This window comes from Perca flavescens, chromosome 21 (genome assembly GCF_004354835.1).
Source record: "Perca flavescens isolate YP-PL-M2 chromosome 21, PFLA_1.0, whole genome shotgun sequence".
Lineage (NCBI taxonomy): Eukaryota > Metazoa > Chordata > Actinopteri > Perciformes > Percidae > Perca > Perca flavescens.
The window spans coordinates 5,061,359-5,085,937 of NC_041351.1; the positions used below are offsets into that span (position 1 = coordinate 5,061,359).

At 41.9% G+C, this 24,579-nt stretch overlaps 1 protein-coding gene across 1 annotated transcript in view; it reads left to right on the forward strand.

Annotated features, from left to right (window-relative positions):
- The window catches only part of LOC114548037 (corticotropin-releasing factor receptor 1), a 99,048-nt gene that overhangs the window by 35,933 nt on the left and 38,536 nt on the right, over nt 1-24,579 (forward strand). The window contains exons 5-6 of the mRNA XM_028567704.1: nt 14,005-14,090; nt 19,932-20,038. Of these exons, the coding sequence (XP_028423505.1) occupies nt 14,005-14,090; nt 19,932-20,038 (193 nt within the window). The remainder of the gene's footprint in view (nt 1-14,004; nt 14,091-19,931; nt 20,039-24,579) is intronic.

Consider the following 24,579-nt stretch of genomic DNA (forward strand, 5'->3'; position numbering starts at 1 on the left):
AGCATTTCAGTGGCAAAAACAGCAAATTGAAACAGGACTTTGTGATTATGTGGACCAAATTGACAATGTACATTTGACCCCCAATAAGACCCAATCAGGTGGCGAAATATTGGCGTCAGTGTCGGTGTTGCCAAAAGTCTTCGTTTGCAGCCGTTGAGACTGCAGCACAACCCCGCAGAATGAGAGGCGTAAACATAGCAAAAGATTATTTATTTTATTTTTTGTTATATATTTCGTAAATGTAGTCTGAAGATCAAACAGAGTCATAAAGGACTTGAGTTCATCTTTAATCTGAGACTTTGAAGCGTTCAACACTCGCTAATCATACTAATCATCCCGAGCTCCCCGGTATGTCTGATGCTCTCTGAAATGATTACAGCATGTTGTCAAATATGAACGGAGGGGATGACAGACGTCCAGGGGGCGTTGTCCAGACCGCTCAGCCGCTGATTTGTGACAGGTGCCCGTGGCGCTGCACACCCTCCCCCGGGTGCGTGACTCAGCCTGGCATATCTCTCAATGTCGCTGCACGCCGTGCCCCACCCGGAAACCCCTCCACCATTTGTTGCCAAGCTTGACTTTCTCTTAATGTTCCCCAGAGGGAGGCCAGTCCATGTGTGTGTTTATGTGGATGCATGTTTCACCGTCTGGCTGTGAGTTGTCGGGTCTTGCACCAGCCAGAGTGGATAGAGGAGATGGAGGAGGGTGGGTGGGGGGAGGGGGGGTGTGGTTTTATTTAGAGTAGTGCTCGCGGTCAGTGGGGTGGCAAAATCCTCGCCCCGGCTTACTTTCCTGCTCACTCACAAATAATGCAATACATCTTTTTGTTGAATGAGCTGGAGCACGACGCAGCATTTGTTGAATATTAATTGATGAATGCATGTGGGCTTGTACACGAGGCACATCAAAGACAGAAGAGAGAAAAGGAAGAAACAAACTAAAAGTGATGTGAGGGAGCCTGTTTGTGTGTTCCTGCAGTAAATTGGACACGGAAAGTAGATTACTCTTCTCTCTTTAGACTGCGCAGTCCTCTGCAAACCCTTGAGGTGTCTCGCGCTGCAGAACCAAAGAGAAGTGGGCCAGAACACACACCCAGTGTGAAAACTGGCATCGATTTTTCTTTTTTTCCCCTCAGTGTGGACTATAGCTGCAATATCTCAGGAGTTGCTCCAGTTTCCAGTTTGGATGAATTTAACAAGTTTTGCTATTAAATGAAAATGTGGTGGCAGGAAAGTTTTCCATGTTTTCACAGGTACAACTGCTCACCTGAATACTCACGATTGTTACAAAGTGGAAGTGTTGGGGTGGTGTTGAAAGTTGCAGTAATACGCCAGTTGTCTGCTTCATCTCGGAAACATTCAGGAGTTATGAGTTGTTTTTAGTGAATAGATTTGTGTGTGGAAGAGACCGACTTACGCCTGGATTAATTCACATTTAACTGGTACGAATGTATGGTAGCTTTATTGCCCCTAGGGGAATTTGCTTTGTTGCATTTTAAGCCTTTATTTATAGGACAGCTGAAGACATGAAAGGAGAGAGAGAGAGAGAGAGAGAGAGAGAGAGAGAGAGAGAGAGAGAGAGAGAGAGAGAGGGAATGACATGCAGCAAAAGGCTACAGGTTGGAGTCAAACCCGCGGCTGCTGTGTTGAGGAGTAAACCTCCGTATATGGGCACGAGCTCTACCAGGTGAGCTAACAGGCGCCCCGGAAATTAGCTTTGTACAGTACCGTATTATCATGTGCTCACTGTATTGTAAGTAGGTAGGTATAGGTATAGTAGGTATAGGAGGAAGTATTCAAGTCCTTTACTTAAAAGGTGCAGTAGGTAAGACTTATAAAACTAACTTTCTGTCATATTTGCTGAAACGGCCCTATGTCCCAGTAGAACTACATGAAACAAGTAATGGCAACACCTACAGCCTGTAGTGCGATTTGCAAAAATCCACTGCTTCCTGTTCAGATGCACCAATCAGGGCCAGGGAGGGTGTCTTAACTGTGTGTCAATCACTGCTCATGCACACGCATTCATTCTCCCTTGTGGGGGGAGGGGCTTAGGAGACCGTTTTGGGCTTTAGCAGAAAGGGGGAAGGGACTGAGAAGTTGTTGATGTTAAACTTTTTTGGCTAAGTCCTGGATCCTCGCAATCCCACCTACAGCACCTTTTAAAGTGCTCATATTATGCTCATTTTCAGGTTCATAATTGTATTTAGAGGTTATATCAGAATAGGTTTACATGGTTTAATTTTCAAAAAACACCATTTGTGTTCTACCGCACATTGCTGCAGCTCCTCTTTTCACCCTGTGTGTTGGAGTCGCACATGCTCAGTACCTAGGTAAGGACTATTAGCCAGTCAGAAGCAGAGTTTGAGGGTGTGCCCTGACAGTACCTAGGTAAAGACTACAAGCCAGTCAGAAGCGGAGTATGAGGGCCCTGACAGTACCTAGGTAAGGATTACTAGCCAGTCAGAAGCGGAGTATGAGGGCCCTGACAGTACCTAGGTAAGGATTACTAGCCAGTCAGAAGCAGAGTATGAGGGCGTGCCATGCTAGCAGCTAGGTGAGCATTATAACATGTGTTACAAAGTGACCACGTTTGTCTCTGAAGTAAAGGCTGGACTACAATAGAGCTGTTTGGAGCAGTTTGTGAACAGTGTTTTCTGTTGGAGATGGTAAGTCCCTTTGGATGGGACTTTGGGTTTTTTCACTTTGTAAACCTATAACGTGCACAAAAAGATATATAACACAATAAAGGAAAGGGGAGAAGCCCAAAAGCATAATATGAGCCCTTAAAAAAGTAATTATACCCCACTGTAAAAATACTTTATTGAAAGTACAAGGTCTGCATTGGAAATCATAAGTCATCATCATAAGTGACACTGCACCTCAACACAGAACTTTTCCAGTGACTTCACTCACAGAGTTTCTGAGCGCCCATGAACAATGGCTGACCTGCATACAACAAGTAAAAGCATCATGTTACAGCTCAGTTTTTCTCTAAAAACACCTCATTTAGAGCAAATATCTTTCTTCTCTTCCCTGCTGGTCCTGCTTTTAATCAGACCTCCGCTCAGAATGCACAGAGGAGGAAGATGCTTCGTAGCCGCATGATCCGTTGTGTTGAAGCGCTAAGTAAGTGTGACCAATTTTGGGTCAGCATATTTGCGCACAATTACAGCAGCATTTTCCCTCTGTTCTGCATTTCTTCAGCCACAGAGAACCCTCTCATATTTGTTGCTGAGCTGTATGTTTGCATGGCCTGTAGTGTTTGAAAAGAGGGTCATTTATTCAGATTCAGATTAGTTTGTCTTTCAAGCATGTTTAAAACTAAATTTGGGACCCAGATTTAGCTTACACAATAAATTACATTTTAATTGTTTTAGCTAAACTAAAATAATAAATAAAACTTTAAACCCATACTGAATATAAACCTATAATTAAAAGAATAGTGCATCAGTCGCCACAGTGAAAAGTGAAGAGGACAGGGACAAGTCTTCAAGAGTTCATAAAGCTTGATTTATGGTTCTGCGTTGAATCTACACCGTTGGTACGCGATTTATGTTTTCCTCCGTGGGTGCTCACACGCACACACCCTTTAAAAAAAAAAAGTAGTCAAAAAATGTTTGCATTTCAGAACCTTAGGAAATGGACAGCGGCCGACACGACCCCACACGGTATAATAAAGCCGTAAAGTAGGCTATCTTTCAACCCAGGACAGCGCTACTTCTCACAGATAGAGACAGCATTGGAGATTAGAAGTTGAACTGACACGTATAACCGCGATCAGCTTTGTGGGAAATTAAGAATCAATGCCACCGACATAACCAATCACACTATGACAGACACTCCACTTAGCACCAACTGCAATGTTTAATTGAAATGAATGTAAAAATGAACTGGCATTCTGGCACACGTGGGTGCTCAGTATTTTTCGTGGGTGCTCGAGCTCCGGAGCACCCACGGTATCAGCGCCTATGGCCTGACGTGCACCTCCCCAGAAACGTAACTACACGCAATACATTCTCACTCCAAACTCGTCAAATACTGACGCTTGGTCAGTGGCTCTCAGGATCAGATAAGGTAAAGGTACTTTATTGTCACATACACATACATTTAGCGAAATTAATTCTCTGCATTTAACCCATCCCTCAAGGGAGCAGTGGGCAGCGATTTACAGCACCCGGGGCACTGACTGGAGAACCTAGTACATGTTTTTGATGGTGGGGGAAACCGGAGCAAACCCACGCATACATGAGGAGAACATACAAACTCCACACAGAAAGGCCTGGAACAACCAAATTATTGTCCCCTATCCCACCCCATCTAGAGCTAAAACTAGCATAAACACACAGTAATTTAGCACATCAATTCACTGGTGGGAGCAAGTCTGCTACCAATGCTTTGGTAAGCGTGAGAATGAGTGCAAGTTAGTGCATGAAATTAGCTCTGTTCAAAGGTTGTTTTAGTCGTGCTACAGAAAACTCAGATTGTACTTAACGTACATTTTTGTAACCCCACCCACAATCCTATCCTATACCTAACTTTCCCGCTCTTGTGCCGCATGTCAGTTAATTGACGTCCCGAATAGGAGCTTCAAAAAGTGACGCCAAGAGTCCCGACCAAGCGCGTCCAATAATGACGCGAAAGGGCTAGACGCTAAAGGAGACTTTATGCGTCGGTAACAAACGCCAAAGGCACCTGACTATACTAGTATATTCTATACAATTCTATACAAGTGTTTTTGTAAGTTGCTGAAAACTGCTGCTGGAAATCCAATTTCCTTGCGGGAGTCATCCCAAAAGGATCAATAAAGAGAAGTCTAAGTCTAAGTCTGACCAAGTGTTGGGAGTGAGAATGTGTCGCTACATGTCGCGGCGACGCAGGCCGCAACTAACTGTGATTGGTCCGCTCGGCCCCGGCTTAGGGCACATTTCCCTCTACTCAGAACTCATTCTCCTTCTTCATAAACAACCTATCTCCTGCTACAGCTTTCCCACCGCGGTCAGACAGCACAGGGGAGACACTTTGTTTCTCCGCCGCCGGAGTCAGTACACGCTCCGGGCCGCACCCCGTCACTCGCTTCCCCCTCGCTGTACCACACGCTCCACACACACACACACACACACACACGCACACGCACACGCACACACACACACGCATATTGTGTGTTCCATCCACATGTAGGCCTACCTAGAGCTCCTGTTTCCACATGGAGGATTTAAATTTAGCATCTGGCACTGGCCTGTGGCTGTTTAAACACCCGTTCAGAAACAACAATGGCCAGTCACTGAGCAAAGATCAAAACAGATCTAATCTGAGCCTTCTAAAGATGCTCACAGACAAACGTGTGTGCCGTTAATATAGCTTCTGGCAAATCACCAGTTTGGCAGCAGTCACTAAATTGGAATCATCAGATATTTTAGGGACCTTGAGATTGTGACCGTTGCTTGTTCCCCCCCCCGCAACCTGCGAGAAGACTGCGAGAGAATGCTAATAACGTTGTGCCGCTGCAGTCGGAGTGAGCTCCTGTAACAAAAAGCAGACGCACAGAAAGAATCTCACATTATACGTGCATGTTATGTATGAATGTTCGTAGTAAATGTAGCACCCTGTAACTTTTAATAAAGTGAGAGAGAAAGAGATTTTTCCAACAAATATTCAGGAACTGGCCTCTGTCCCAACTTAACCACACAAATACTGGCCGCTTAGTGAAAGTCAGCATTGTGCATCAACTCTTAAAGGCATAGTTCCACATTTATTTATGTATCGATTCTCCACTTTCTTATTTAGAATGAGATGAGAAGATTGATATCAGCGTTAAGAACAAAGTCGGACTCAGGAGGTGGTTAGCCTAGCTTAGCATAAAGACTGGAAGCAGGGAGAAACAGCTAGCCTGCCTCTCTCAAAGTGAAAAGAATCCATCTGAAGCTCACTACTTAACACGTTCTATCTTGTATGTTTAACCCATACATAAAAATGAATGCAAAATGTACATTATTTTCAAGTTGTGTTTAAAAATTTCAGAAATATTTCAAAGAAAAAGTTAAATAAGCAGTATATTGTTCTGTATATATCGCCATCTTTCTGTCACAGCGTTTGATGTTAAGACAATGACACAGAGAGCTGCAGGTCAGTGTATATTTCAGTTTAAGTCTATCAACATTAAAACATTTTGCACTACAAAAATGTACTATTTTGTTTAACCTGTTTATTGTCCACGGAATGTGTATAAATTCACGGTATTAAGGATGAAGACTATACACAATGTAGACTACAGAGATGTTTTACAAGATATAGCCTAATATCCTCGATGATACTGAACACAGAATCATGGCGCTCTCTCAGATAATGTAACAATCATATAGGTCTTTCTTTTCCGTCAGTTTGGCAAGGTGGACGAGTCTGAACACGACAGACTCAAATCAGAGCGGTAGCAAATTCAAAATGCTTTGTCGTTGCAGTTGTGAAAAAAAACCGCAGCACCATTTTTACTGAATTCATTGGTTATTAATTGAACCTAAAGTCTTTCGTTCACAAAATGCCCTTTAATCCTCTGAGAACAAAAGACGCACCGGCGCGTCCAATCGATGCTCGACAAATCTCTGACTCAAAAAGCGATATTACAACATTTAATTCCAGACATTTATCTACAAATTTTATCATATATTAACACTACTTTGTGAACCTTAAGACTTTGGTTAACTCATTTCAAGCACCGAAACAATTTGTACAACACATCATAAATTAAGGTATGTTTTCAAAAGAGATTTGAGATTTGAGGAATTTCAAAAGCCCACATCAACGTTTCAGCCTTAGCACCAAATTATCTCTTTACACGTTGCTCTGGGACGGAAAGCTGAGTTTGTTCTGAACATTTTTATATGAAACAAATGGAGATCAATTATATGCAAATACCTTTTAAAAGGTGAATGTAAGAAGATGTGTGAAAATGCCCTTAGACCTTCAGAGGGATAAAGGAACAAATTATCTTTCACTTAATGAGACTGCGTGAGTGTGAATGTGTCCTTTTTAATTCTTAATAATCAAAACGTTTACTTATCTCCTCTTTTGGCCACTCTCACTCCTCTTTCTGTTCTCGTCCATTCGTCCTTTGTTAGTTTCCTCTGGCTCACAGTGTCTGATTTATCTCCTCACCTTCATTTCCTTAAAGGTTGTAAAGAGCTGCACTTTTTTTCTTTCCCCCCTTCTGCTACAGGTTAAGCAAATACATTAATTAGTGAGCTTTAGAAGGAGCTATATGTCCTCTCTTTAAACAGAACCAGGAAAGCTGTTTCCCCCTGCTTCCAGTCTTTATGCTAAGCTAAAATAACTGTGTCCTGACTCCAGCTTCCAGACTTTTGCTTGAATAACCTTTTAAATGCAGGACTTTGACTCAAGACAGATTATTTCTGCACTGTGGTATTACTATTTTTTCTCACTGTAAGTAAGGGTGTTTCTGCAAAGAAAGGAATAAGTAAAGTAGGTGACCTCTTTAAAGAAGGGATTCTAATGACCTCTGAAGAAATGACATTCCAAGGAAACATTTTTCTTTTAAAATATCTTAATATATAAGTGAGGAACTTTATTTCTTCAATGCAAAACCAATCAGTTGGGATTCCTGCACTCTCATCCTTAGAAGAAATTATAACAAACATATGCAATGAGAGGGGTTTGATTTCCTCAATATATAACTGGCTTGCATCTGGCTCTACAGAAACAGAAATTAATAACTAGACTTGAGACATGGAGGGCGGACATAAAAGGGAACATTTCAGAAAACGATTGGAAGAAAACTTGTGACGCATCACAGAAAGAAACAGCAAACTCTAATTTAAAGCTATTCCAATATAATTGGCTGATGCCGACATACACAACTCCTATTAAATTAATACAACAGTAATATACCTGACCTTTTAAAATGCAATGAGGCTAAAGGAACATTTATGCACTGTGTCTGGGAGTGTTACAAAATGAAAGAATTCTGGAGGGAGGTGAGCAATAAAACCACGTCCATCTTGTCTGTGAACATTCCACTTATGCTATAACAACAGCTACTGCCACAGCATCCTAGCTAGAGCGCTATGTGGAGCGGTGCTAACGTTAGATTAAACAAAGTGGTGGAGCAAGCTAGATAAAGAACAGAGAGAGAGAGAGAGTGGTGCTAACGTTAGATTAAACAAAGTGGTGGAGCAAGCTAGATAAAGAACAGAGAGAGCAGCTGACAGACAGCGAGTGAAGGAGAGAGAGATGATGAGGATGTTGTCACACAGAAGACAAGGTCATAGGTTAGGGATCTGAAAGTTATCCTTTCGAAAGAGCTTTCCCACCGCCCCAAACGGACCGGACTATCCGAACAGACGCTCCAGGGTTCGGTTAAAAGGGACCAAACCGCTCAGCTCTTCTTCCGCCTCTGCAAATCCTCTCGCCTTGATCTCACAAACAAAGAAAATGAGCACATATGTTTCCTCATATGTCCGGGTTTGCATACTGTAACACTGTAGCAAATGAAAACAACACTAATCCTTAGAACAATACTGCTTCTATTATAACTAGCATCTGTAATGAAACAGAGCGTGGGTATTAAATCCATATTAATTTGCTTCAGCTGTTAAACTCCTTCCACCTCTTCTCAGGCAAACTGACAGCAAACGATGCCAAAAAACAAATAAATGAACATTTTAGAGGATTATCACCAGGCTGTTCGATGTGATCATTTTCATAAAGTGGTTTAACAGTGCCAGAAAGAATTAATTTGAAAGCGTATACCTTTAAGCTTTTGGCTCTGCATGAAGACCTCTGCTGTGACGTGTCATTGTGCAGGGTTTTCCCTTCCATTATAAGACTAACTGTAGGCGCAGCACACAAGCCGTTTGAACATAAAATCTATGTAAGCATCAAAACTAACTTTGACTAATGACTTATGAAAGGGGGAATTTTGTCTAAAATACATGCCCAAAATAAGGCCCTAAAGCCAGAGAAATCTGACTCCAATTACCCCAATTCCCGCGCCTTCTTCAATCGGACTTAATGTTTACCAAAACACAAGGACCAATCTGAGAAGAAGAGTTCAGTTAAGCAAAGTTTACCGAGTCCAGCATAAGAGGTTACCACACAGCTGTGGCTTCACAGACAGAGACTAAGTTTCCCTAGCGATCCGACATCAAGTCAGAGCTGGTCCACTAAGTTGTCTCCGAATTATGAGCCCTGATCTGTCCTCTCCTTCAAGCTTTTATCCATTACTCATAGGGGGTTGTCTTCTTGTTTCTAGACAGAAACTGGTATCTTCACAGACACACATGCCAAGGTCAGGGCCTCGTGTGGCGCAGTCCTCTTCCGTTCTCGCAACCTTCAAACGATGCACCTCTATGCCATAAAAGCCTAAACTATTTTTATGACTTGAGCTTACCTTTCTGTGCATCAGAGGTCACCCGGAGTACTTTTAACCACTTCCTCAATGACTAACACTGCTCTTTTGCAATGAGCACATACACACATTTTGTTAATAAAATATTTCTACACTTGTCAGAATCAGATTCAGAATCAAAAGAGGTTTTATTGCCGCATCAAGTACACTTATGTGGAAATTGCCTTGTTGAAAGGTGCATAGATAAACAAACAAACAAACAAACATATTGAACATTAACATAAAATAAACAATAAATACAGAAAACAAAACATATATATACATACAAAATAGATGTTGCATAAGAAAAAAACGCTGAATCGGTTGAGTGCAAAATTTGCAAAGAATATGTAGTATATGCATATTTCTCAGATGTCATGATTGTAGTTGGTCCCCAGTGGACTTAATTAGCAAGTTTTGTCTTTAAGTTTTTTGAGTGTTATTTGGTGATTATCTGCTCTAGCTTTAGAAACAGATATGGTAATAATAATGGTACAAAATAATGGGAAATTGCATGTTTTTGTAATTGAGTAACGTAACATTTTCTTGAGGAAACCCCCTGAAAATATGAGCACCGAAGTCTTCCACAAAGGGAAAACACTGTTGTGTTTTTTTTTTTTTTTTTTTTTTTGCATTGTGCTCTGTTTTTTTAAATGTGTGCTCTCTTCACAAAGTGACTTTATTGCTTTGACTATAATCCATTCAAATTATGTGTGACCGTGAACCCAGAGGAAAGTTGTCCAGTCATGCAGCGTCGTGTATATTTGATCTGAATAAAAAGGAGAGAATCCTGGAAGCTCTCTGGGAATATGGGAGATTTTTATGCTGGTGCACTTAAAAAGAAAGTATTTTCTCAAGAGAAATAAAGCAGTTTCAAATCCAAAATACTGATTGTGAACTTCGGTCTATGGACCTCAATTGAAAAATGTATTCTTAAATCTTCTACATTAGGGCTGGATGATATGACCTAATATCAAAATCCGTTTTTAGGTTGTTGTTTCTTTGCCCTCGTAGTACCCTGACAAGGTTAGTACTGTAAATATGCTCAACTGTTAAAGGTAGGATAATTTTTTTCTAAAGAAAGAGTGCACATCTTATCTTTGTGATTTTATGAAATAATGAAGGGAAACACACACACGGATGAACCATTGAAATCCAAGCACACATTGCCTAAAAAGAAAATGTCTATTGAAACAAAATCACATTTTAGTTTGAATCTAAAAAGCAAGTTTCCCAAAAAGTAGAAAATAAATTACGTTAATTATTTACAGACAAAATAATTGATTTTGAATACTGCCGTGTCAAAAGTAGAAGATATTTACTTGCATCGCCTGTAAACAAAATACATTTGATTTATTGCCATTTCAAAAGTAAAACACAGGGCTTGTGTGTGTGTGTGTGTGTGTGTGTGTGTGTGTGTGTGTGTGTGTGTGTGTGTGTGTGTGTGTGAGAGAGTGTGAGAATCACGAGCATGTTTTAAAGGGGAAAGTACATATAAACAGTACACAGAAGTATTAACAGGATTAAAAATCCCCAATTACGTCGGGTTAGACGTAGATTACTTTTCAACCAATCATCCAGCCCTATTCTCCATTAAGAATCCAAAGAATAAACATAACTGTGTATTCTGTGTGTGTTAGACGAGCAGGCCATTACAGAACTTTTGACTTTGACATGGTTCTCCACAGACAGATTGGTAGGCTCTCTGGATATTGCATTTGGGGTTTAGGGAATATCGCAAGCTAGGTAATCTTGATTGGGGATGACAGTCCCCTTACACTGTCAACATGCTATTTTTACCCAGCTCGTTGCACATTATTGCCCTCAGGCAAACCCAATCCCATTTCACCTCTAACCCTCCCCAAATGTCCTCATTATTAAAAGATACGTAAAGCTTTAGTTCATAACTTTTTGATATTAATAAACGTCCGTTACATTCAAGCCATTGCCAAATGAGTTGCTACAAAGCTAATTAAGACTATCAGCTCCACACAACTCTCTCTGGATTTCTCCGTAGGACTATGTTCAGAAGATCGTGGCGTCCGGCGACTTTCCCGTGCAGAAGCTCGAGTGAATATAATGACCTCTTCTGAAGAGTCCATCATGTTTTTTTAATCCTCCGTGTCCTCCTTGGCTACTATCAACTGTGTGGATGAGGGGGGGTCTGTATCATGTGGACGTGCCGACAGTTTTGTTGTCATTACTTTGAATTCCTCATGGGGGCGACAGAAACTACGCACTATAGCTTTAAGGATATCAGCCTCCATCTTAGGTAACCTTCACACTGATGTGGACACAATTCATACATGTTTCTCTTTTCAGTTAAAACAGAACTTTTCTCCAAGCTGGAGAACTTTGAAAATGTCAGTCTTGTGTTAAGACGTTTATCTGGAAGCAGAAAAACAGAGTTATTTTTGTTGGGACTTGCACACTCTGTTTGTTATGATCAGAATGACCAGTTAGCTTTTGTACGGAGGCATTACTCTATAAAAATATATCCAATGTCAGAAATTATTGTAAAAACTGTTTTGTTCTACTTGAAGGCAGCTTGATTTCACGGAGAAAGATAAATATTCTAAATATTGGGGGGGTGGGGGAGGGGACATTAGCCTCGTGAGACCGTCCTGATCTCACGAGCTCCAGTTTTCCACTCGCAGATCAGTCTGGCATCTTGAGATAGAGAACATTTGGAGCCGTTTGCCAAACGACCGACCAATCAGCGCTGGTTTTGAGGCGGGTTTAGGTGTGACACAACGAGAAGCGACCGTTCAGTCTAACCATCGTGGCGGCTTCCCCGGATGAGATGAGCGTAGCTATCGCAGCAAGTTTTATCCAAATTAGAAAGTATTCCTTCATTGAAAGAAGAGCAAAAAACGGCACTTGAGGCTTTTCTCGGAGGAAAAGATGTTTTTGCTCTTCTCCCGACTGGTTTCGGCAAGAGTTTGATCTGATTGGTTGATTTGGCCCGTCTATCACCAACTATAGGTGGTGATAGACATGGTTTATCCAATCTGCTAACCAGGATTTCGACCTCACAAACAACTTTGACTTCCCAAAAGTTCTCCAAAGGAAAGTTCCCAGATGGATTTGCCGAGCAAATGCGAAGCGTTCCATCTGGCGGAGTCAGGTTAGGGGGACATATCCCCAGCACTAAATGTTTAGCTGATGTAACCTGAGAGCAAAGTACAAACTGTCTCCTAAAATAAACCCAAACAAGCACTTCATTTTAATGATGTTGTGTGTTTCATTATTTCTGGATGCTGACAGCTTTCCTCTTGCAGAGACCACCAGTTGCAGCTTTAGCATGAACCGTGTCAGTGGCAGCTCAGCAAAAACTTCACTCTCTGCACCCAGGTCGGAAAACTGTGACTGGAAAAAGGTGTCTAACGAACACCCCGAGTCGACTCGCCGGGAGATCAGGGTCAGACCGGTCCATATAAGTCAGTGACGAGACGACAATTAACTGTCTGACACATTCGTACGTGCTCTCACTGCTGATTTTCTACACCCGATCACAGCAAGCTTTTTCTAAAGTTAGAACAATCCTTCAAAACCTGCTTGGATTCTTATATGTTTATATATAATTTAACCTGTCATCATTATACTGTATAGCGGGCACTACAACTAACTTAATTTCATCCGTGCTTATCATTTACATTAACTAAATATCACGTTTTCAGGCTGTACAATCCAGCAGCCTCACCTGCAGACAGCTGCTGATCTAAAAAGAATAAACCTCATCTTCTTTCTCTCCGACATCTCTTCTTTCAACTCTTTAGATTGCCTACGTCAGCTCCGCCGTGTCCCGTTTCATTTCCTTCCTCTTCAGAAATAATAAATGTGAAACGACAAATGTGAAATGTGTTACAGATTATTTCAATTCTGTCCTGTGATTGAGGCAAGAAATGTGTGCTGTGATGGAGCGAGCCTGCATGGGAAAAATATAATTTTAGTCATAATTTGTCCGAGCCTTCATGCCGACCCCCTACTACTTTCATTATCCTGCCGTGTGCAGAAATTGTGTTTTTTTAAACATAGAATAGAAAGTCTGGGCTCCAGTCTGAGTCTTTCTGTTGATTTAAAGATAGAGATTGGAATTTTAATTTTAATTGTGTCACAGCTTGCAGCAAAATTGTCAATAATTGCCCATGTATATGAATAACTTCCAACAACTTCTTACTTTTCCCCACATCTGTTGTGAACTGCATGATATGAGCATAACGTGCTTTGTGTAAAATGTTAGAAAAACGGCAGGTTTAGCGCAGGTCGTTGGTGTTAAAAAAGCGGGGGTCTAAATGTACAGAACGATAACAATGCTTAGGCAGAGGGTGGTAGACTGTCCTGACAGCAAACGTGTGAAAACTCACAGCTTGTAAGACTACCACTAATGATATCTCTCCCTATTAGTCTCAAAAGCAGAAAAGGTTACACTGCCACTGCGAATCGAGCAGGACCTCACATCTTGTACATTTCCAGGGGTGCAAGGCTAAAAAAAAAAAAAAAAGCACACAAGTGTAATTAGTTACTTTGAAAAATAAGGGAAATAAAAGCATTTCTAACCAAAACCTTTCTGTCCTTTTTTTTCTTCTCTTGCTCTCTGTCCAGATAACGTTTATAGGAAATGTCTCGCCAACGGGACGTGGGCGCTGAAGGGGAACTACTCCATGTGTAAGGCCATACTTCACGAGGAGGTGAGAGGTCACAGCGTGTGGTGTTTGTGTGCATGTATCCCGATTAATGAGGCTTTACACAAAGACCCACGAAGCCTGAAACATAATCAAAAGCAAACCTCAAAGACAAAGTTAGCAGTGGAAGATGAGTGTGGCAGGTTTTGCTCGAGGATTATTTATAGTAAATATGGATTCAGGCTTCGGTTGCTCAGAGCCTGAAGCCTTAAAGGGGACACGGCAGTCAAAAGAAAATCCCATGCATGGACGATGGAATGCCAGAGAGTATTTCTTGAAGGCTTCAAAAGAACAATGGGTGTTTTGCATCAAATAGGCGCTGCAGCTTTGATGCCATCTTGGCGGGTTTTTTTATATGTAGGTGGGAGCCTGAAATCTGCTAATTAACCCGCGGCTATTTCTCTTTTGAATGCACAAAAACAGAAAGGGTTTCATTTTGTTAATTCTTTTAAAGAAACGGCAGCCACAACGGGGATTGTTCTAAGCAGCGTTGTCCTCTGGCGATGAGAGCATGAAAACACAGTTGGTTGAAAGCAACCGTACGCTGCTGCTGCTGTTAAGGTCCTGCTGTGCTCCACATTTTTATCCTTTCACATGTTGATGTTTTGTTGTTTAGTTTTTTTGGCATGCTCTTAGCCTCCACCTGGACGGTGTACTGTGATGTGCAGATGTGGCGGTGATGAGCGCTCATTTTAATTGTGTGATTGAACGGAGGACAAAGCTTCCAGACAGGACAATCTGACCTTAATCGGGCTGTGACAAGTAGACATTTGGAAGTATTGTATGTAAAATATAAAATTACACGTCGGAACGATTTGTTTGTTTTTGCCTGAACCTGACAATCTGCTGAAACTGAAACTGAATATTAGAGAGCTGAGTTTCCGAGAGCACTGTAACTTTGTCCTTTCCCGATTTTAAAACAGTGTTCTCTATATTCTTGACCTGGATTTAAAGGATGAAGCCAGCGCTATTCTAGATTGTTCTAACCCTAACCCTTGGCGCATTATTATTATTATTATTATTATTATTATTATTATTATTATTATTATTATTATTCTTTCAAGAATTTTGTCAAACTTGTGAAGTCATGCTAACCTGTCAATTAGGTCACCAGATGCTGCCCAGTAGTAGTCATGTATGCTGTATAGATCTGTGAGCATGCTGTGGAATGAGACCCTTCATTTGGTGTTTTTTAGAGAGTCCCTCTGAGTCTGATGTCCAATCGATGCCTGCGGAAGATGGATATAGACTGTCTGACCTTTTTTGAAAATGTGTGTTAGATTTGTCGTGGCCGTGTAATAAATCACCAGGTGGTGGAGTGAGTGAAAAAGCAGGGGGGGAGTTAAAGTAGCTTCTCTTTAAAGTTCAGCTTTTATTGAACCGGATATTTAGTGGTCCCACTGTGTGGCTCAAATGCTTATTGGAAAGTTTGTTTGAGGGAAAACAAAATCCTCTCTTTCCTTTTGGAACTCACTCAAGGTTATTTCCTCAAATAAGATAAGTGTCTTTTGGGCAAAGAGTGAGTCAGGTTTGAGTTTGACTCGTGGCCCACACATTTTCACACACAGAGACATGAGGCTAGTGGTGGGTGGGTCTTATATTATCTTCTTGTCGTCCACCCCCACCTCTCTGGGCTCTGCTATTCATTTTAAAGAACCCTCCCGTTTGCTGATTTATATCCCGATGTGTTAGCCAGTCCTGCGGTGTCTGGTAAAGAACTGAATACCATTTCCTTTCAGTTTCTGGTCTATATTACTGCACACGTGCTTTATGTATGTATATTGAATGAGTAATCCTTTAATGTGTAGTCACTTATCATTGTAATCATCCCTCATTTCATACTACCCATAAAATGATCCTTTTGTAGCGTGACTCCGCTGGAAAAGATGGAGGACCAAATCTTCATCCCTTGTTTGATGAAAAAATGCATTTTTACAACAGTTTTTCGCAGCAACTAGGATCAGGGGCGCATCTACCCGTGTCAGAGGGGTAGGCAGCAACAATTTTGGCATACCCCCCGCCCCCCACACTGTTAAATATAGCAGCCTAAATTAAATTCTTAAATCAGCCTAGTGATGGCATCAGATAAGACAACTATTATGCAGTACGGTTGTGCTGCAAACAAACCAGAGGAGCTGAAATTAAAGTAAAGTTAGTTAGGAAAAAACATGTGGCTAGTCGAGAACCCGATTGGCTGGTAACTTTAAAAATCTACTAGCCATGTTGGCTTGTGATCAGAAAAGTTCATTTAAAGCGCTGGTCACAACTATCAGAATTTTGATCCATTCGGTTTAATTACATTTGGAAAGTCTAGAGGAGCCTCACGATTTAATCATTTAATCCTCATTCGGTGTATCCAGTTCTTATAATACAGCCATGGTTGTGTGTTGTGTGAGCTACCTCTCCATAGTCAGTGTGTTAGCTACAGTAGACGGCGGTCGGAACATGGGAGTTGCTGCTCTAGCGCTGCCTCCATCTGTCAGGATCCTGCTGTGACTGACTGCCTTTGTGCCACTCTTGTGGCCATTTTGTGTATAGTGTTGTGATTTGTGCTTGTTGCTGTGTTCCATGTGTTCTGTGGTTACCTGTCTGTCATGTGTCTTTGTCTCCGCCCATCCCCTTAAATGGTCTGCACTGTCTTCCTGTCTTGTTAGTTTCCCCTCCTCTTCTGCTCTCACCTGTTCCTCGTTACTGTCTTGTCCGATCCTCTGTCTTTCCGTTGATTGGTCTGTGGATTTCTACACCCCTCTGTTCATTTGTCTCTTGTCGGCTCGTCTCTCTGTTTGTTCCTGTGAGAGTTCCTGTGAGAGTTCAGTTTGTAACTTGTAGTTCCTTCTGAAACCGTGACACCATCACTTCGTTTTTGGTTAGTTCCTAAACTTTTAAAACCCCGAAGTCCCACAATAACACAGACAGACTAACCGATTGTTAAAGGCGGCGGTAGAGCTGCAACTTCCGTGTTCAGAGACGGTAGGCGGAGCTACGCAACAGACTTGCACTTCAAATCAGTTGTGTGTGAAGCAGCGTAATGTTTTTTTTATTTTTTTTGGTCTTTGCTAGCATTGGGAGTAAACATTACTGTGGCTGAACAAGCAAAGAAAAGAGCGATGAATACATTCGATGAAACCTCAAAAACTACTGAAAGTGAGATCCAAAAACGCACCTGCAATCACCGCTTATCGACCCAAAAACAGAGATCTTTAAGACTGTAACTTTAGGTATCTTACTTACTAAAGTTACATTCCAACTATTTCAATTCAATTTTATTTATAGTATCAATTCATAACAAGAGTTATCTCAAGACACTTTACAGATGGAGTAGGTCTAGACCACACTCCATAATTTACAAAGACCCAACAATTCCAGTAATTCTCAGCTCCTCTTACATTTCTTATCCTGCTTCTTAAAGTGGGTGTTTGTCATGCTTTAAATCACATACGAAACAGGCATGATTGTAGCAATGATAAAGGTCATAGGTTTTGTTTTAACAGTGGGGGGGCACATAATAATGGCAGGGTCTGGGAGTCCTCCATCATACAATTTTGAGCATCAAACACATAATTTCCTAAATTTGGGTGAATTATAATGAAACAATTTATGGTGCAAATGTCTTTATTTACGTAAAGGAAATTATTATTATCTGGTATTGTTCAAAAACTATTTCAGGATGTTTTTTTTTATTTATTTTTTATGAATTGTACATCAACAACAACAAATCAGTTGGAGAATGAGACCTTGGTAAAGCCAGAAGATCCACATTTTTAAATCTACATAAAAGAATCACAAGAAATCACATCTTCATTTTTCACGCTCCTGTTGTGTTCTTTGTTGCGAAGTAGACACGGTTCTTGTTTTGAGCAAAATAGACTTACGTTGTTGCACATTCTGAGAGACACTTTGCAGGATTAATCCATCACAAAGCATTAAACACAACTATAATCTTTCCCCTAACCCCAACCAAGAACATCTAGTTGCCAAAGAACTTGCTCATATGACTCGTTTTGTAGCCGTCATGTGAATCTTTTCGGAGACAAAGAATCTATTTTCTCGTCTAGGTATGAGGACTTGTTTTTCATTAGACCAGTCCCATGAATATCTGTTCCTGTATATATCACCAAAGCCATGTACATTTCATGCATTGGAAGGTAAAGACTCTGTGTCATTTGTCCACTATAGACTATAGATTTGAGCTGCTGCACCAAAATAAAATGAATGGGGAAAATCGTTTTTCAGGGTGGGAGGGGCCGGGATTAAACATGTCCACATTTAATCTCGGCGTAGACACCAGCACGTTACATAAATCCGCTAACAGCACAGATTACTGTCGGCAGTGTGGAAGAAATCCGATCACAATGGATATCGGAGTCCGACAGTGGTCTTAGGCAGCGATTCAGAGGAAGATGTGTCTGTGTTCGGTGTTAAAGCTTCAGCTGCAGCAGCAGGACCAGAAGGCCTCGTGTGGTTAGTGGATATGTGACTGTGTGCACGCTCACCAGCATCCCACTGTTCATGTTTTCTAAACCAGGGGTGGGTACGGGCCTCCTTGAAATCTGATTGGCACCAAGAGTGATTGGTAGGGTGATAGGTAGGTGGCTTCAGGGTGCGATTTGTAAAAAAAAAAAAATAAGGAGAGGGCTCAGTTGGCTCAGTCGGTAGAGCAGGCGCACATGTACTGAGAGGTTTATGCCCTGACGCAGAGTTCCTGCATGTCTTCTCCCTTTCTCACCTAGCTCCACTCCGTGGGTACCAATCTTTTAGAAATTCCTAGGGTCAAAATGATATCGGCAGACCACCGTGCCTTTTCTTATTGAGCACCATAGCTCTGGTATAACCTTCCGTCATATGTCAGAGAAGCCAGCTCTATTTCTTTATTCAAAACACTTTGGGCTATTACATTGACTTCCTCTATCTTCTGTTTTTACCCTTGTACCACTTTTTGATTTGTTTTTATGTGTGTATATACCCGCAATGATTTTGGATGTGTTTTGTATTTTAATCTTAATTTTTTACTGAATTCCCTGTTGTTCAGTGTTTTGAGACCATGTCTTATGGTGATATTGCACTTGAAATAAATTTGAATGGAATTGAGCTGTCTTGTCAAAAATTAAAGGCGGGAAAAGTCCCAAAAAAAGAATCTTAAAAAAAAAAAAAAAAAAAAAAAAAAAAAAGGAGAGGGGGGGAAGTTTTTTCATCATGCACAACAAAACAAAACATGCAAGAATGAAATCCCCCTTCCAATACTATGGATATATATATATATATATATATATATATATATATATATATATATATATATATATATATGTGCCACTCGGCTAGACGAACTTCCAAAACCAGAGCTTCTATTATGAACACATTTTTTCTCATTTTTTAATTTTAAAAGTTTCTCAACCCGCCTCTGTATTGTTGTTTTAGCTGTCTGTATCTGTGTAGTCCATGCAGATGTCCTGCACAAATGTTTCTGTTCTCATGTACTGTAAGTTGTGTCTAATGTTTTATGGTTCTGCAAAACTGGAACCTGCTGGAAACCAGTTTTTAAACTGAGTCAGGCCCGTTTATATTGTAACTTAATGTTACTTTTAACTTTCCTGTATAATAAATGAAAAAAAGAAAATCCACAGCAGAAGTCTGCTTTAAAAAAAAGGAGAAAAAAAACGTACCAAAGAGGATTTTTTTGTCTTTGAAGTCTCTTTTCTTATCCTGAGTATTGTTTCGGTAAATCAGAAATCTCTCATCCTGTGTCCCTCTCTCTCTCTCTCTCTCTCTCTCTCTCTCTCTCTCTCTCTCTCTCTCTCCTCTCTCCCTCTCTCGCTCTCTCTCTCTCTCTCTCTCTCTCTCCCCCTGCAGAAAAAAGGCAAGATGCACTACCAAATAGCTGTGATCATAAACTTCCTGGGTCACTGCATCTCCATGGTGGCCCTGCTGGTAGCCTTCTTCCTCTTCTTGTGTTTGAGGTAAGTGTTGGTCCCACTGCCGCCAGTCCGCTGATAATCCTAAAGACATCCTTGATGTGACAGAGACGTCACTACTCTCGAGATCCCTCGTTCCAAGCGCCTCTCGTTCTTATTCAAAAACCGTTTGGTCATGGGATGAAACCTTCCCTATCTCAATCCCGCAGATGTAAAGGGGTTTAGACGCCTGCAAAAAAAAAAAAAAAACTAGGGCACATTTCCCCAGAAATGGGAATAATAGTCCCATCTCAGAAGAAAAAAACAGAACAGGCTTGTGAAGGCCTGCTGGGACAACCGGTGGAGGTGGAATGGGTTTCTCTGACAAACCGGAATAAACCGAGCGTTAACGTCAGAAAGGTCTTAGCACCCTCGACACCCGGGGCTGTTATCGATTCTCGAGAGGGAGGGGTGAGAAAAGCATGAAAGGCCACCGAGAGACATAAAAAACAGAAGGTCTACAGGACAGCGTTTTATGCACAAGCCATGTTTGTGCTGCTCTGGCAGTGAGGGATGGGGGGGGGCAAGTGTTGGCCATCTAAAAATGGCATCAGGGCTGGTGAAGGAGTTCGGTATTCATTACCCACTTTCGCTTTTTAATGAGATCGAGAAGCATTTAATGGAAGGTTGCCGCTGCCGGTGTGATGGAGAGAAAGGTTGCTACTCCTGTTCAGTGTTGTGGAACTGGAAACAGAGAGGGGAAAGGATTACAGCAGAGAGAGATTTTTGAGGGCTAAAAACAACCCCACTGAAATGACAGTTGGAGCATTTTTAGCTTCTGCAGGATGACAGACAGTGAAACAGAATAGAAATGGCACAGTGAGTTCGGATTTCAAGGTTTTCTTTTAATGATTCAACATATAAACACAGGACTCTCCTGGATTAATAGTAACAATATTGTAGCTTTATGTTCTGGCCATTAGGTTTCTGAGAAACCAGTTTTTTGTGAGTTTGATTGAATTCATTATTATGGAAATGAAGTGAATTTATATCTGCATTTAATTGCTGGCAGAGCGGCTCGCAGCCCCTCCACCGACGAGCCAAACAGCGCGGGAAAATTATTTAAGGTGAAACTGCTTTAGTCAGTGTTTTTGTTGGTTTTAATCACTGGGTGAGTTTGTTTTGAAGAGGAGGCCAAGTGGAGACCTCTGGGGATAATTCAGCTCCAGCTAAAAACCTCCTGAACGCCTGGATCCTAAGTTGTCAGAAATAACAAGCTGAGCAAACGTTAGCAGCTTCTGCCAAAGAGCCAAAGAGCTGAAGAGCCGAACAGCGTCGGAAAAACCCTTGGCTGCTTTATTAAAGCTTTAGTGCGTAACTTCTTTTTGATATTAATGAACGTCCGTTACATTCAAGCCATTACCAAATGAGTTGCTACAAAGCTAATTAAGACTATCAGCTCCAATCAACTCTCTCTGGATTTCTCAGTATGTCTATGTTCAGAAGATCGTGGCGTCCGTTGACTTTCCCGCGCAGGAACTCGAGTGAAGATATGACCTCTTCTGAAGAGTCCATCAGTCAGGTGGTAGGTGAAATGCAGTTGAAATGACCCAAATGCAGTTCAAAGATTTAATAACAAAAACAAATCAGACAGCAAAGCACGACACGACTGATCTCCATGAAACAGACACACACTAACAGGAACAATGATCCGACAAAAGACAAGGGAAACAGAGAGACTAGATACACAGGGTAATGAACACTAACAAGGGACAGGTGATACAGACATCAGGGCGGGGCAGAACAATCAAACAGGCGGGAAAACAGAAAACAGGAAGTAAAACAAGACTAGGGGGGACAAACAGATTTCAAAATAAAACAGGAAAACAAAGTCACAATTGTGACAGAACCCCCCTCTTAAGGGACGGCTCCCAGACGGCCCAAAAACAAAAAAAATGTTCACCAATGTCCACAAAGGACCAAAGAGCCCAGAAAGGGGAAGAAATGGGAGCGGGACTCAGGGCCCGGTGCCGCAGACAGCGGCGAAGGCAGAACCCCTCTGGAGGCCAGGCAGGCCGAGCAGGTAAAGGATCAGCTGGGCTGGAGTCAGACGGCCAGGCAACGGCAACAGAGGTAAACTGGGGTGCCGACAGGACACGAGGGGCAGGAGTAGGTCTGGAAGCCTCTGGAACACCAGGGAACGGCACAGTCTCTGAGGAGCCTAACACAGGCAAAACCTCAGGGGTGCCTAACAATGGCGTAGACTCTGGGATACCGGTAAGGTGAGGCTCAGAAACACTGGTCAGTTCTGGAACACTGGACAGCTCAGGTACACAGGTCAACTCAGGTACACAGGTCAACTCAGGCTCAGGAACACAGGTCAGCTTAAGCTCAGGAACACAGGTCAGGACCTGGAGGAAAAACAAGCCTGGAGACAGGGAGGCCAAATTCCTTTGCCGTAGTCTGCCAGCGCACCTCCATAAGGTGCCTAACGAAGGCAGGATCTTCCTCATGAAGACCGTGAAAAAAGTCCATCATAAATTTTCCCCCAGAGTCCATGAATGGGGTGAAAAAGTGGTACAAACGCCATACCTGCTGGGTCCATATTTGGTCGGATCATTCTGTCAGGTGGTAGGTGAAGCGTGGACCCAAATGCAGTTCAAGGATTTAATAACAAAAACAAATCAGACAGCAAAGCACGACACGACTGATCTCCATGAATAAGACACACACTAACAGGAACAATGATCCGACAAAAGACAAGGGGGGGCGACGGAAACTACGCACTATAGCTTTAAGTGTTTTTGCCGGCTTAAATTAACAGGTCCGTTTGTCATGGAGAGGAGGAGACCTCCGTGGATAATTCGGCCAAACCCTGAAAACCTGAACAATGAACACTGAAGGAATCCTGACCAGGAGAAGCTAGTCTATATCCACGACCTTCCACTTCCGTGATTGCTCCGTTGCCGCCGAAAATTTCGCAGGATTTCCTTGTTTTCGGCCGGATGTCCGTTACCTTCAGTTTTCTTTTCTTTTTTTGGATCAATTTTTTATTGAGAAAGGCAAAAGATTAACAACATTACACGTCACAGATTAAGCCCTTTTTTCCAGTACCCATATCCCTTACACACACACACACACACACACACACACACACACACAGACATTCCAAAACTAAAACCAACCAGTGTATACCTCCCATCCCATCCCATGGTGACCAAACCCCCCCCTAGCTAGACTATCTGTCCAATCTGAGTTTTCTGTTGCACGACTAAAACTACTTTTGAACGTTACACATGTTCCACCAAAACAAGTTCCTTCCCGAAGCTATTTTGCAGCGGCACCGTGGCTACGTCCACCCGTGACGATTGTGATTGGTTTAAAAGAACGGAGTGTCTATTTGCACCCCCGGTACGAATAGCCTCGGCCACACAGCTGAGCTATTCACACCCTGTGACGTAACAACAAAAACACGTTGCTCGCGTGCACCGAAATCATGGCGGACGTTCATCTTCCTTGACCACAGAAACTGGCATATTAGGAAAGTTTTGTCTCTAAAGTTTATAACAATTGAATTTCTAGCGGGAAATGGATACTACAGTTGCGCTTTCTGTCTTCAGTGAAAGCATACAACCGTTAGTTTGTTAGTTACTACCTATTTTTTGTGTAAAATTTTTTAGGTTACCTAGCAACCGAGGCTTGAAGACACCAAGTGGTAAACAGTTGTATGACATTCTGTATGAACTGGTAGGTGAGTGGTTAGAACACTGAGCTTTGGTCTAGGAGTCTGGAGTTTGATTCCCTGCTGAGGTGATCTTGTTTTTTTCATTTTGGATTAGATAATTTGCATGCAATTGTGCAAGTCAGGGCCCACGAACACGAACATTTTTTTGCAGGGTGGTAGGGGAATATGCCTGCTCTGGTTGGGTTGGTTAGGTTTAGGCAAGAGGAGTGGGATTGGTTATGGTTAGGGTAAGAATGTCAGGGCGATAATATTCCGAAAAGGTTTAATACATGAGTAGTATGGATAACTGTGTGTAAATATATGCCAAGGTACTGTAAATGCACAGGGGTGCAAATAGCATACATTGATATTTGTACCAGACGTGGTATTACTACAACACATTGCTGTGTGCACTGGCGAGGTACGAATAGCATTCATTTCTAAACGCACCAGGGTACGAATAGCTCTTGAAATTGCACCAGGGTACAAATAGCATACACTGCTAATTGTACCAGGGGTGCAAATAGCCTTACCCTTTAAAGAAATGCCAATAAACCAGAGCACGTTTTTCTCCCATCCCGGGTTGCGTGGACTAGTTCCTCCGCAGCGCTGTGGAGGAAGGTCTGGCAATGCGAGACTACAGAGAAGCTGACTGTAATGACAGCATTGCTCTGTCCTTCGTCATTGTTTTGATTGAAAGACCCCTAGCGGAAGAAAATGACATATTGCACATTTAACTGGTCATCAGAGTGATGTCCTGCAGGAGGAAACTGTTCTCGTGTTCTGTTACGCCTACCAGAGAAGAGAAGTTTGGGTAACACTTTACTTGAAGGTATCTACATATGACACTGTCATGAACACATGACACTGTCATGACACAGTC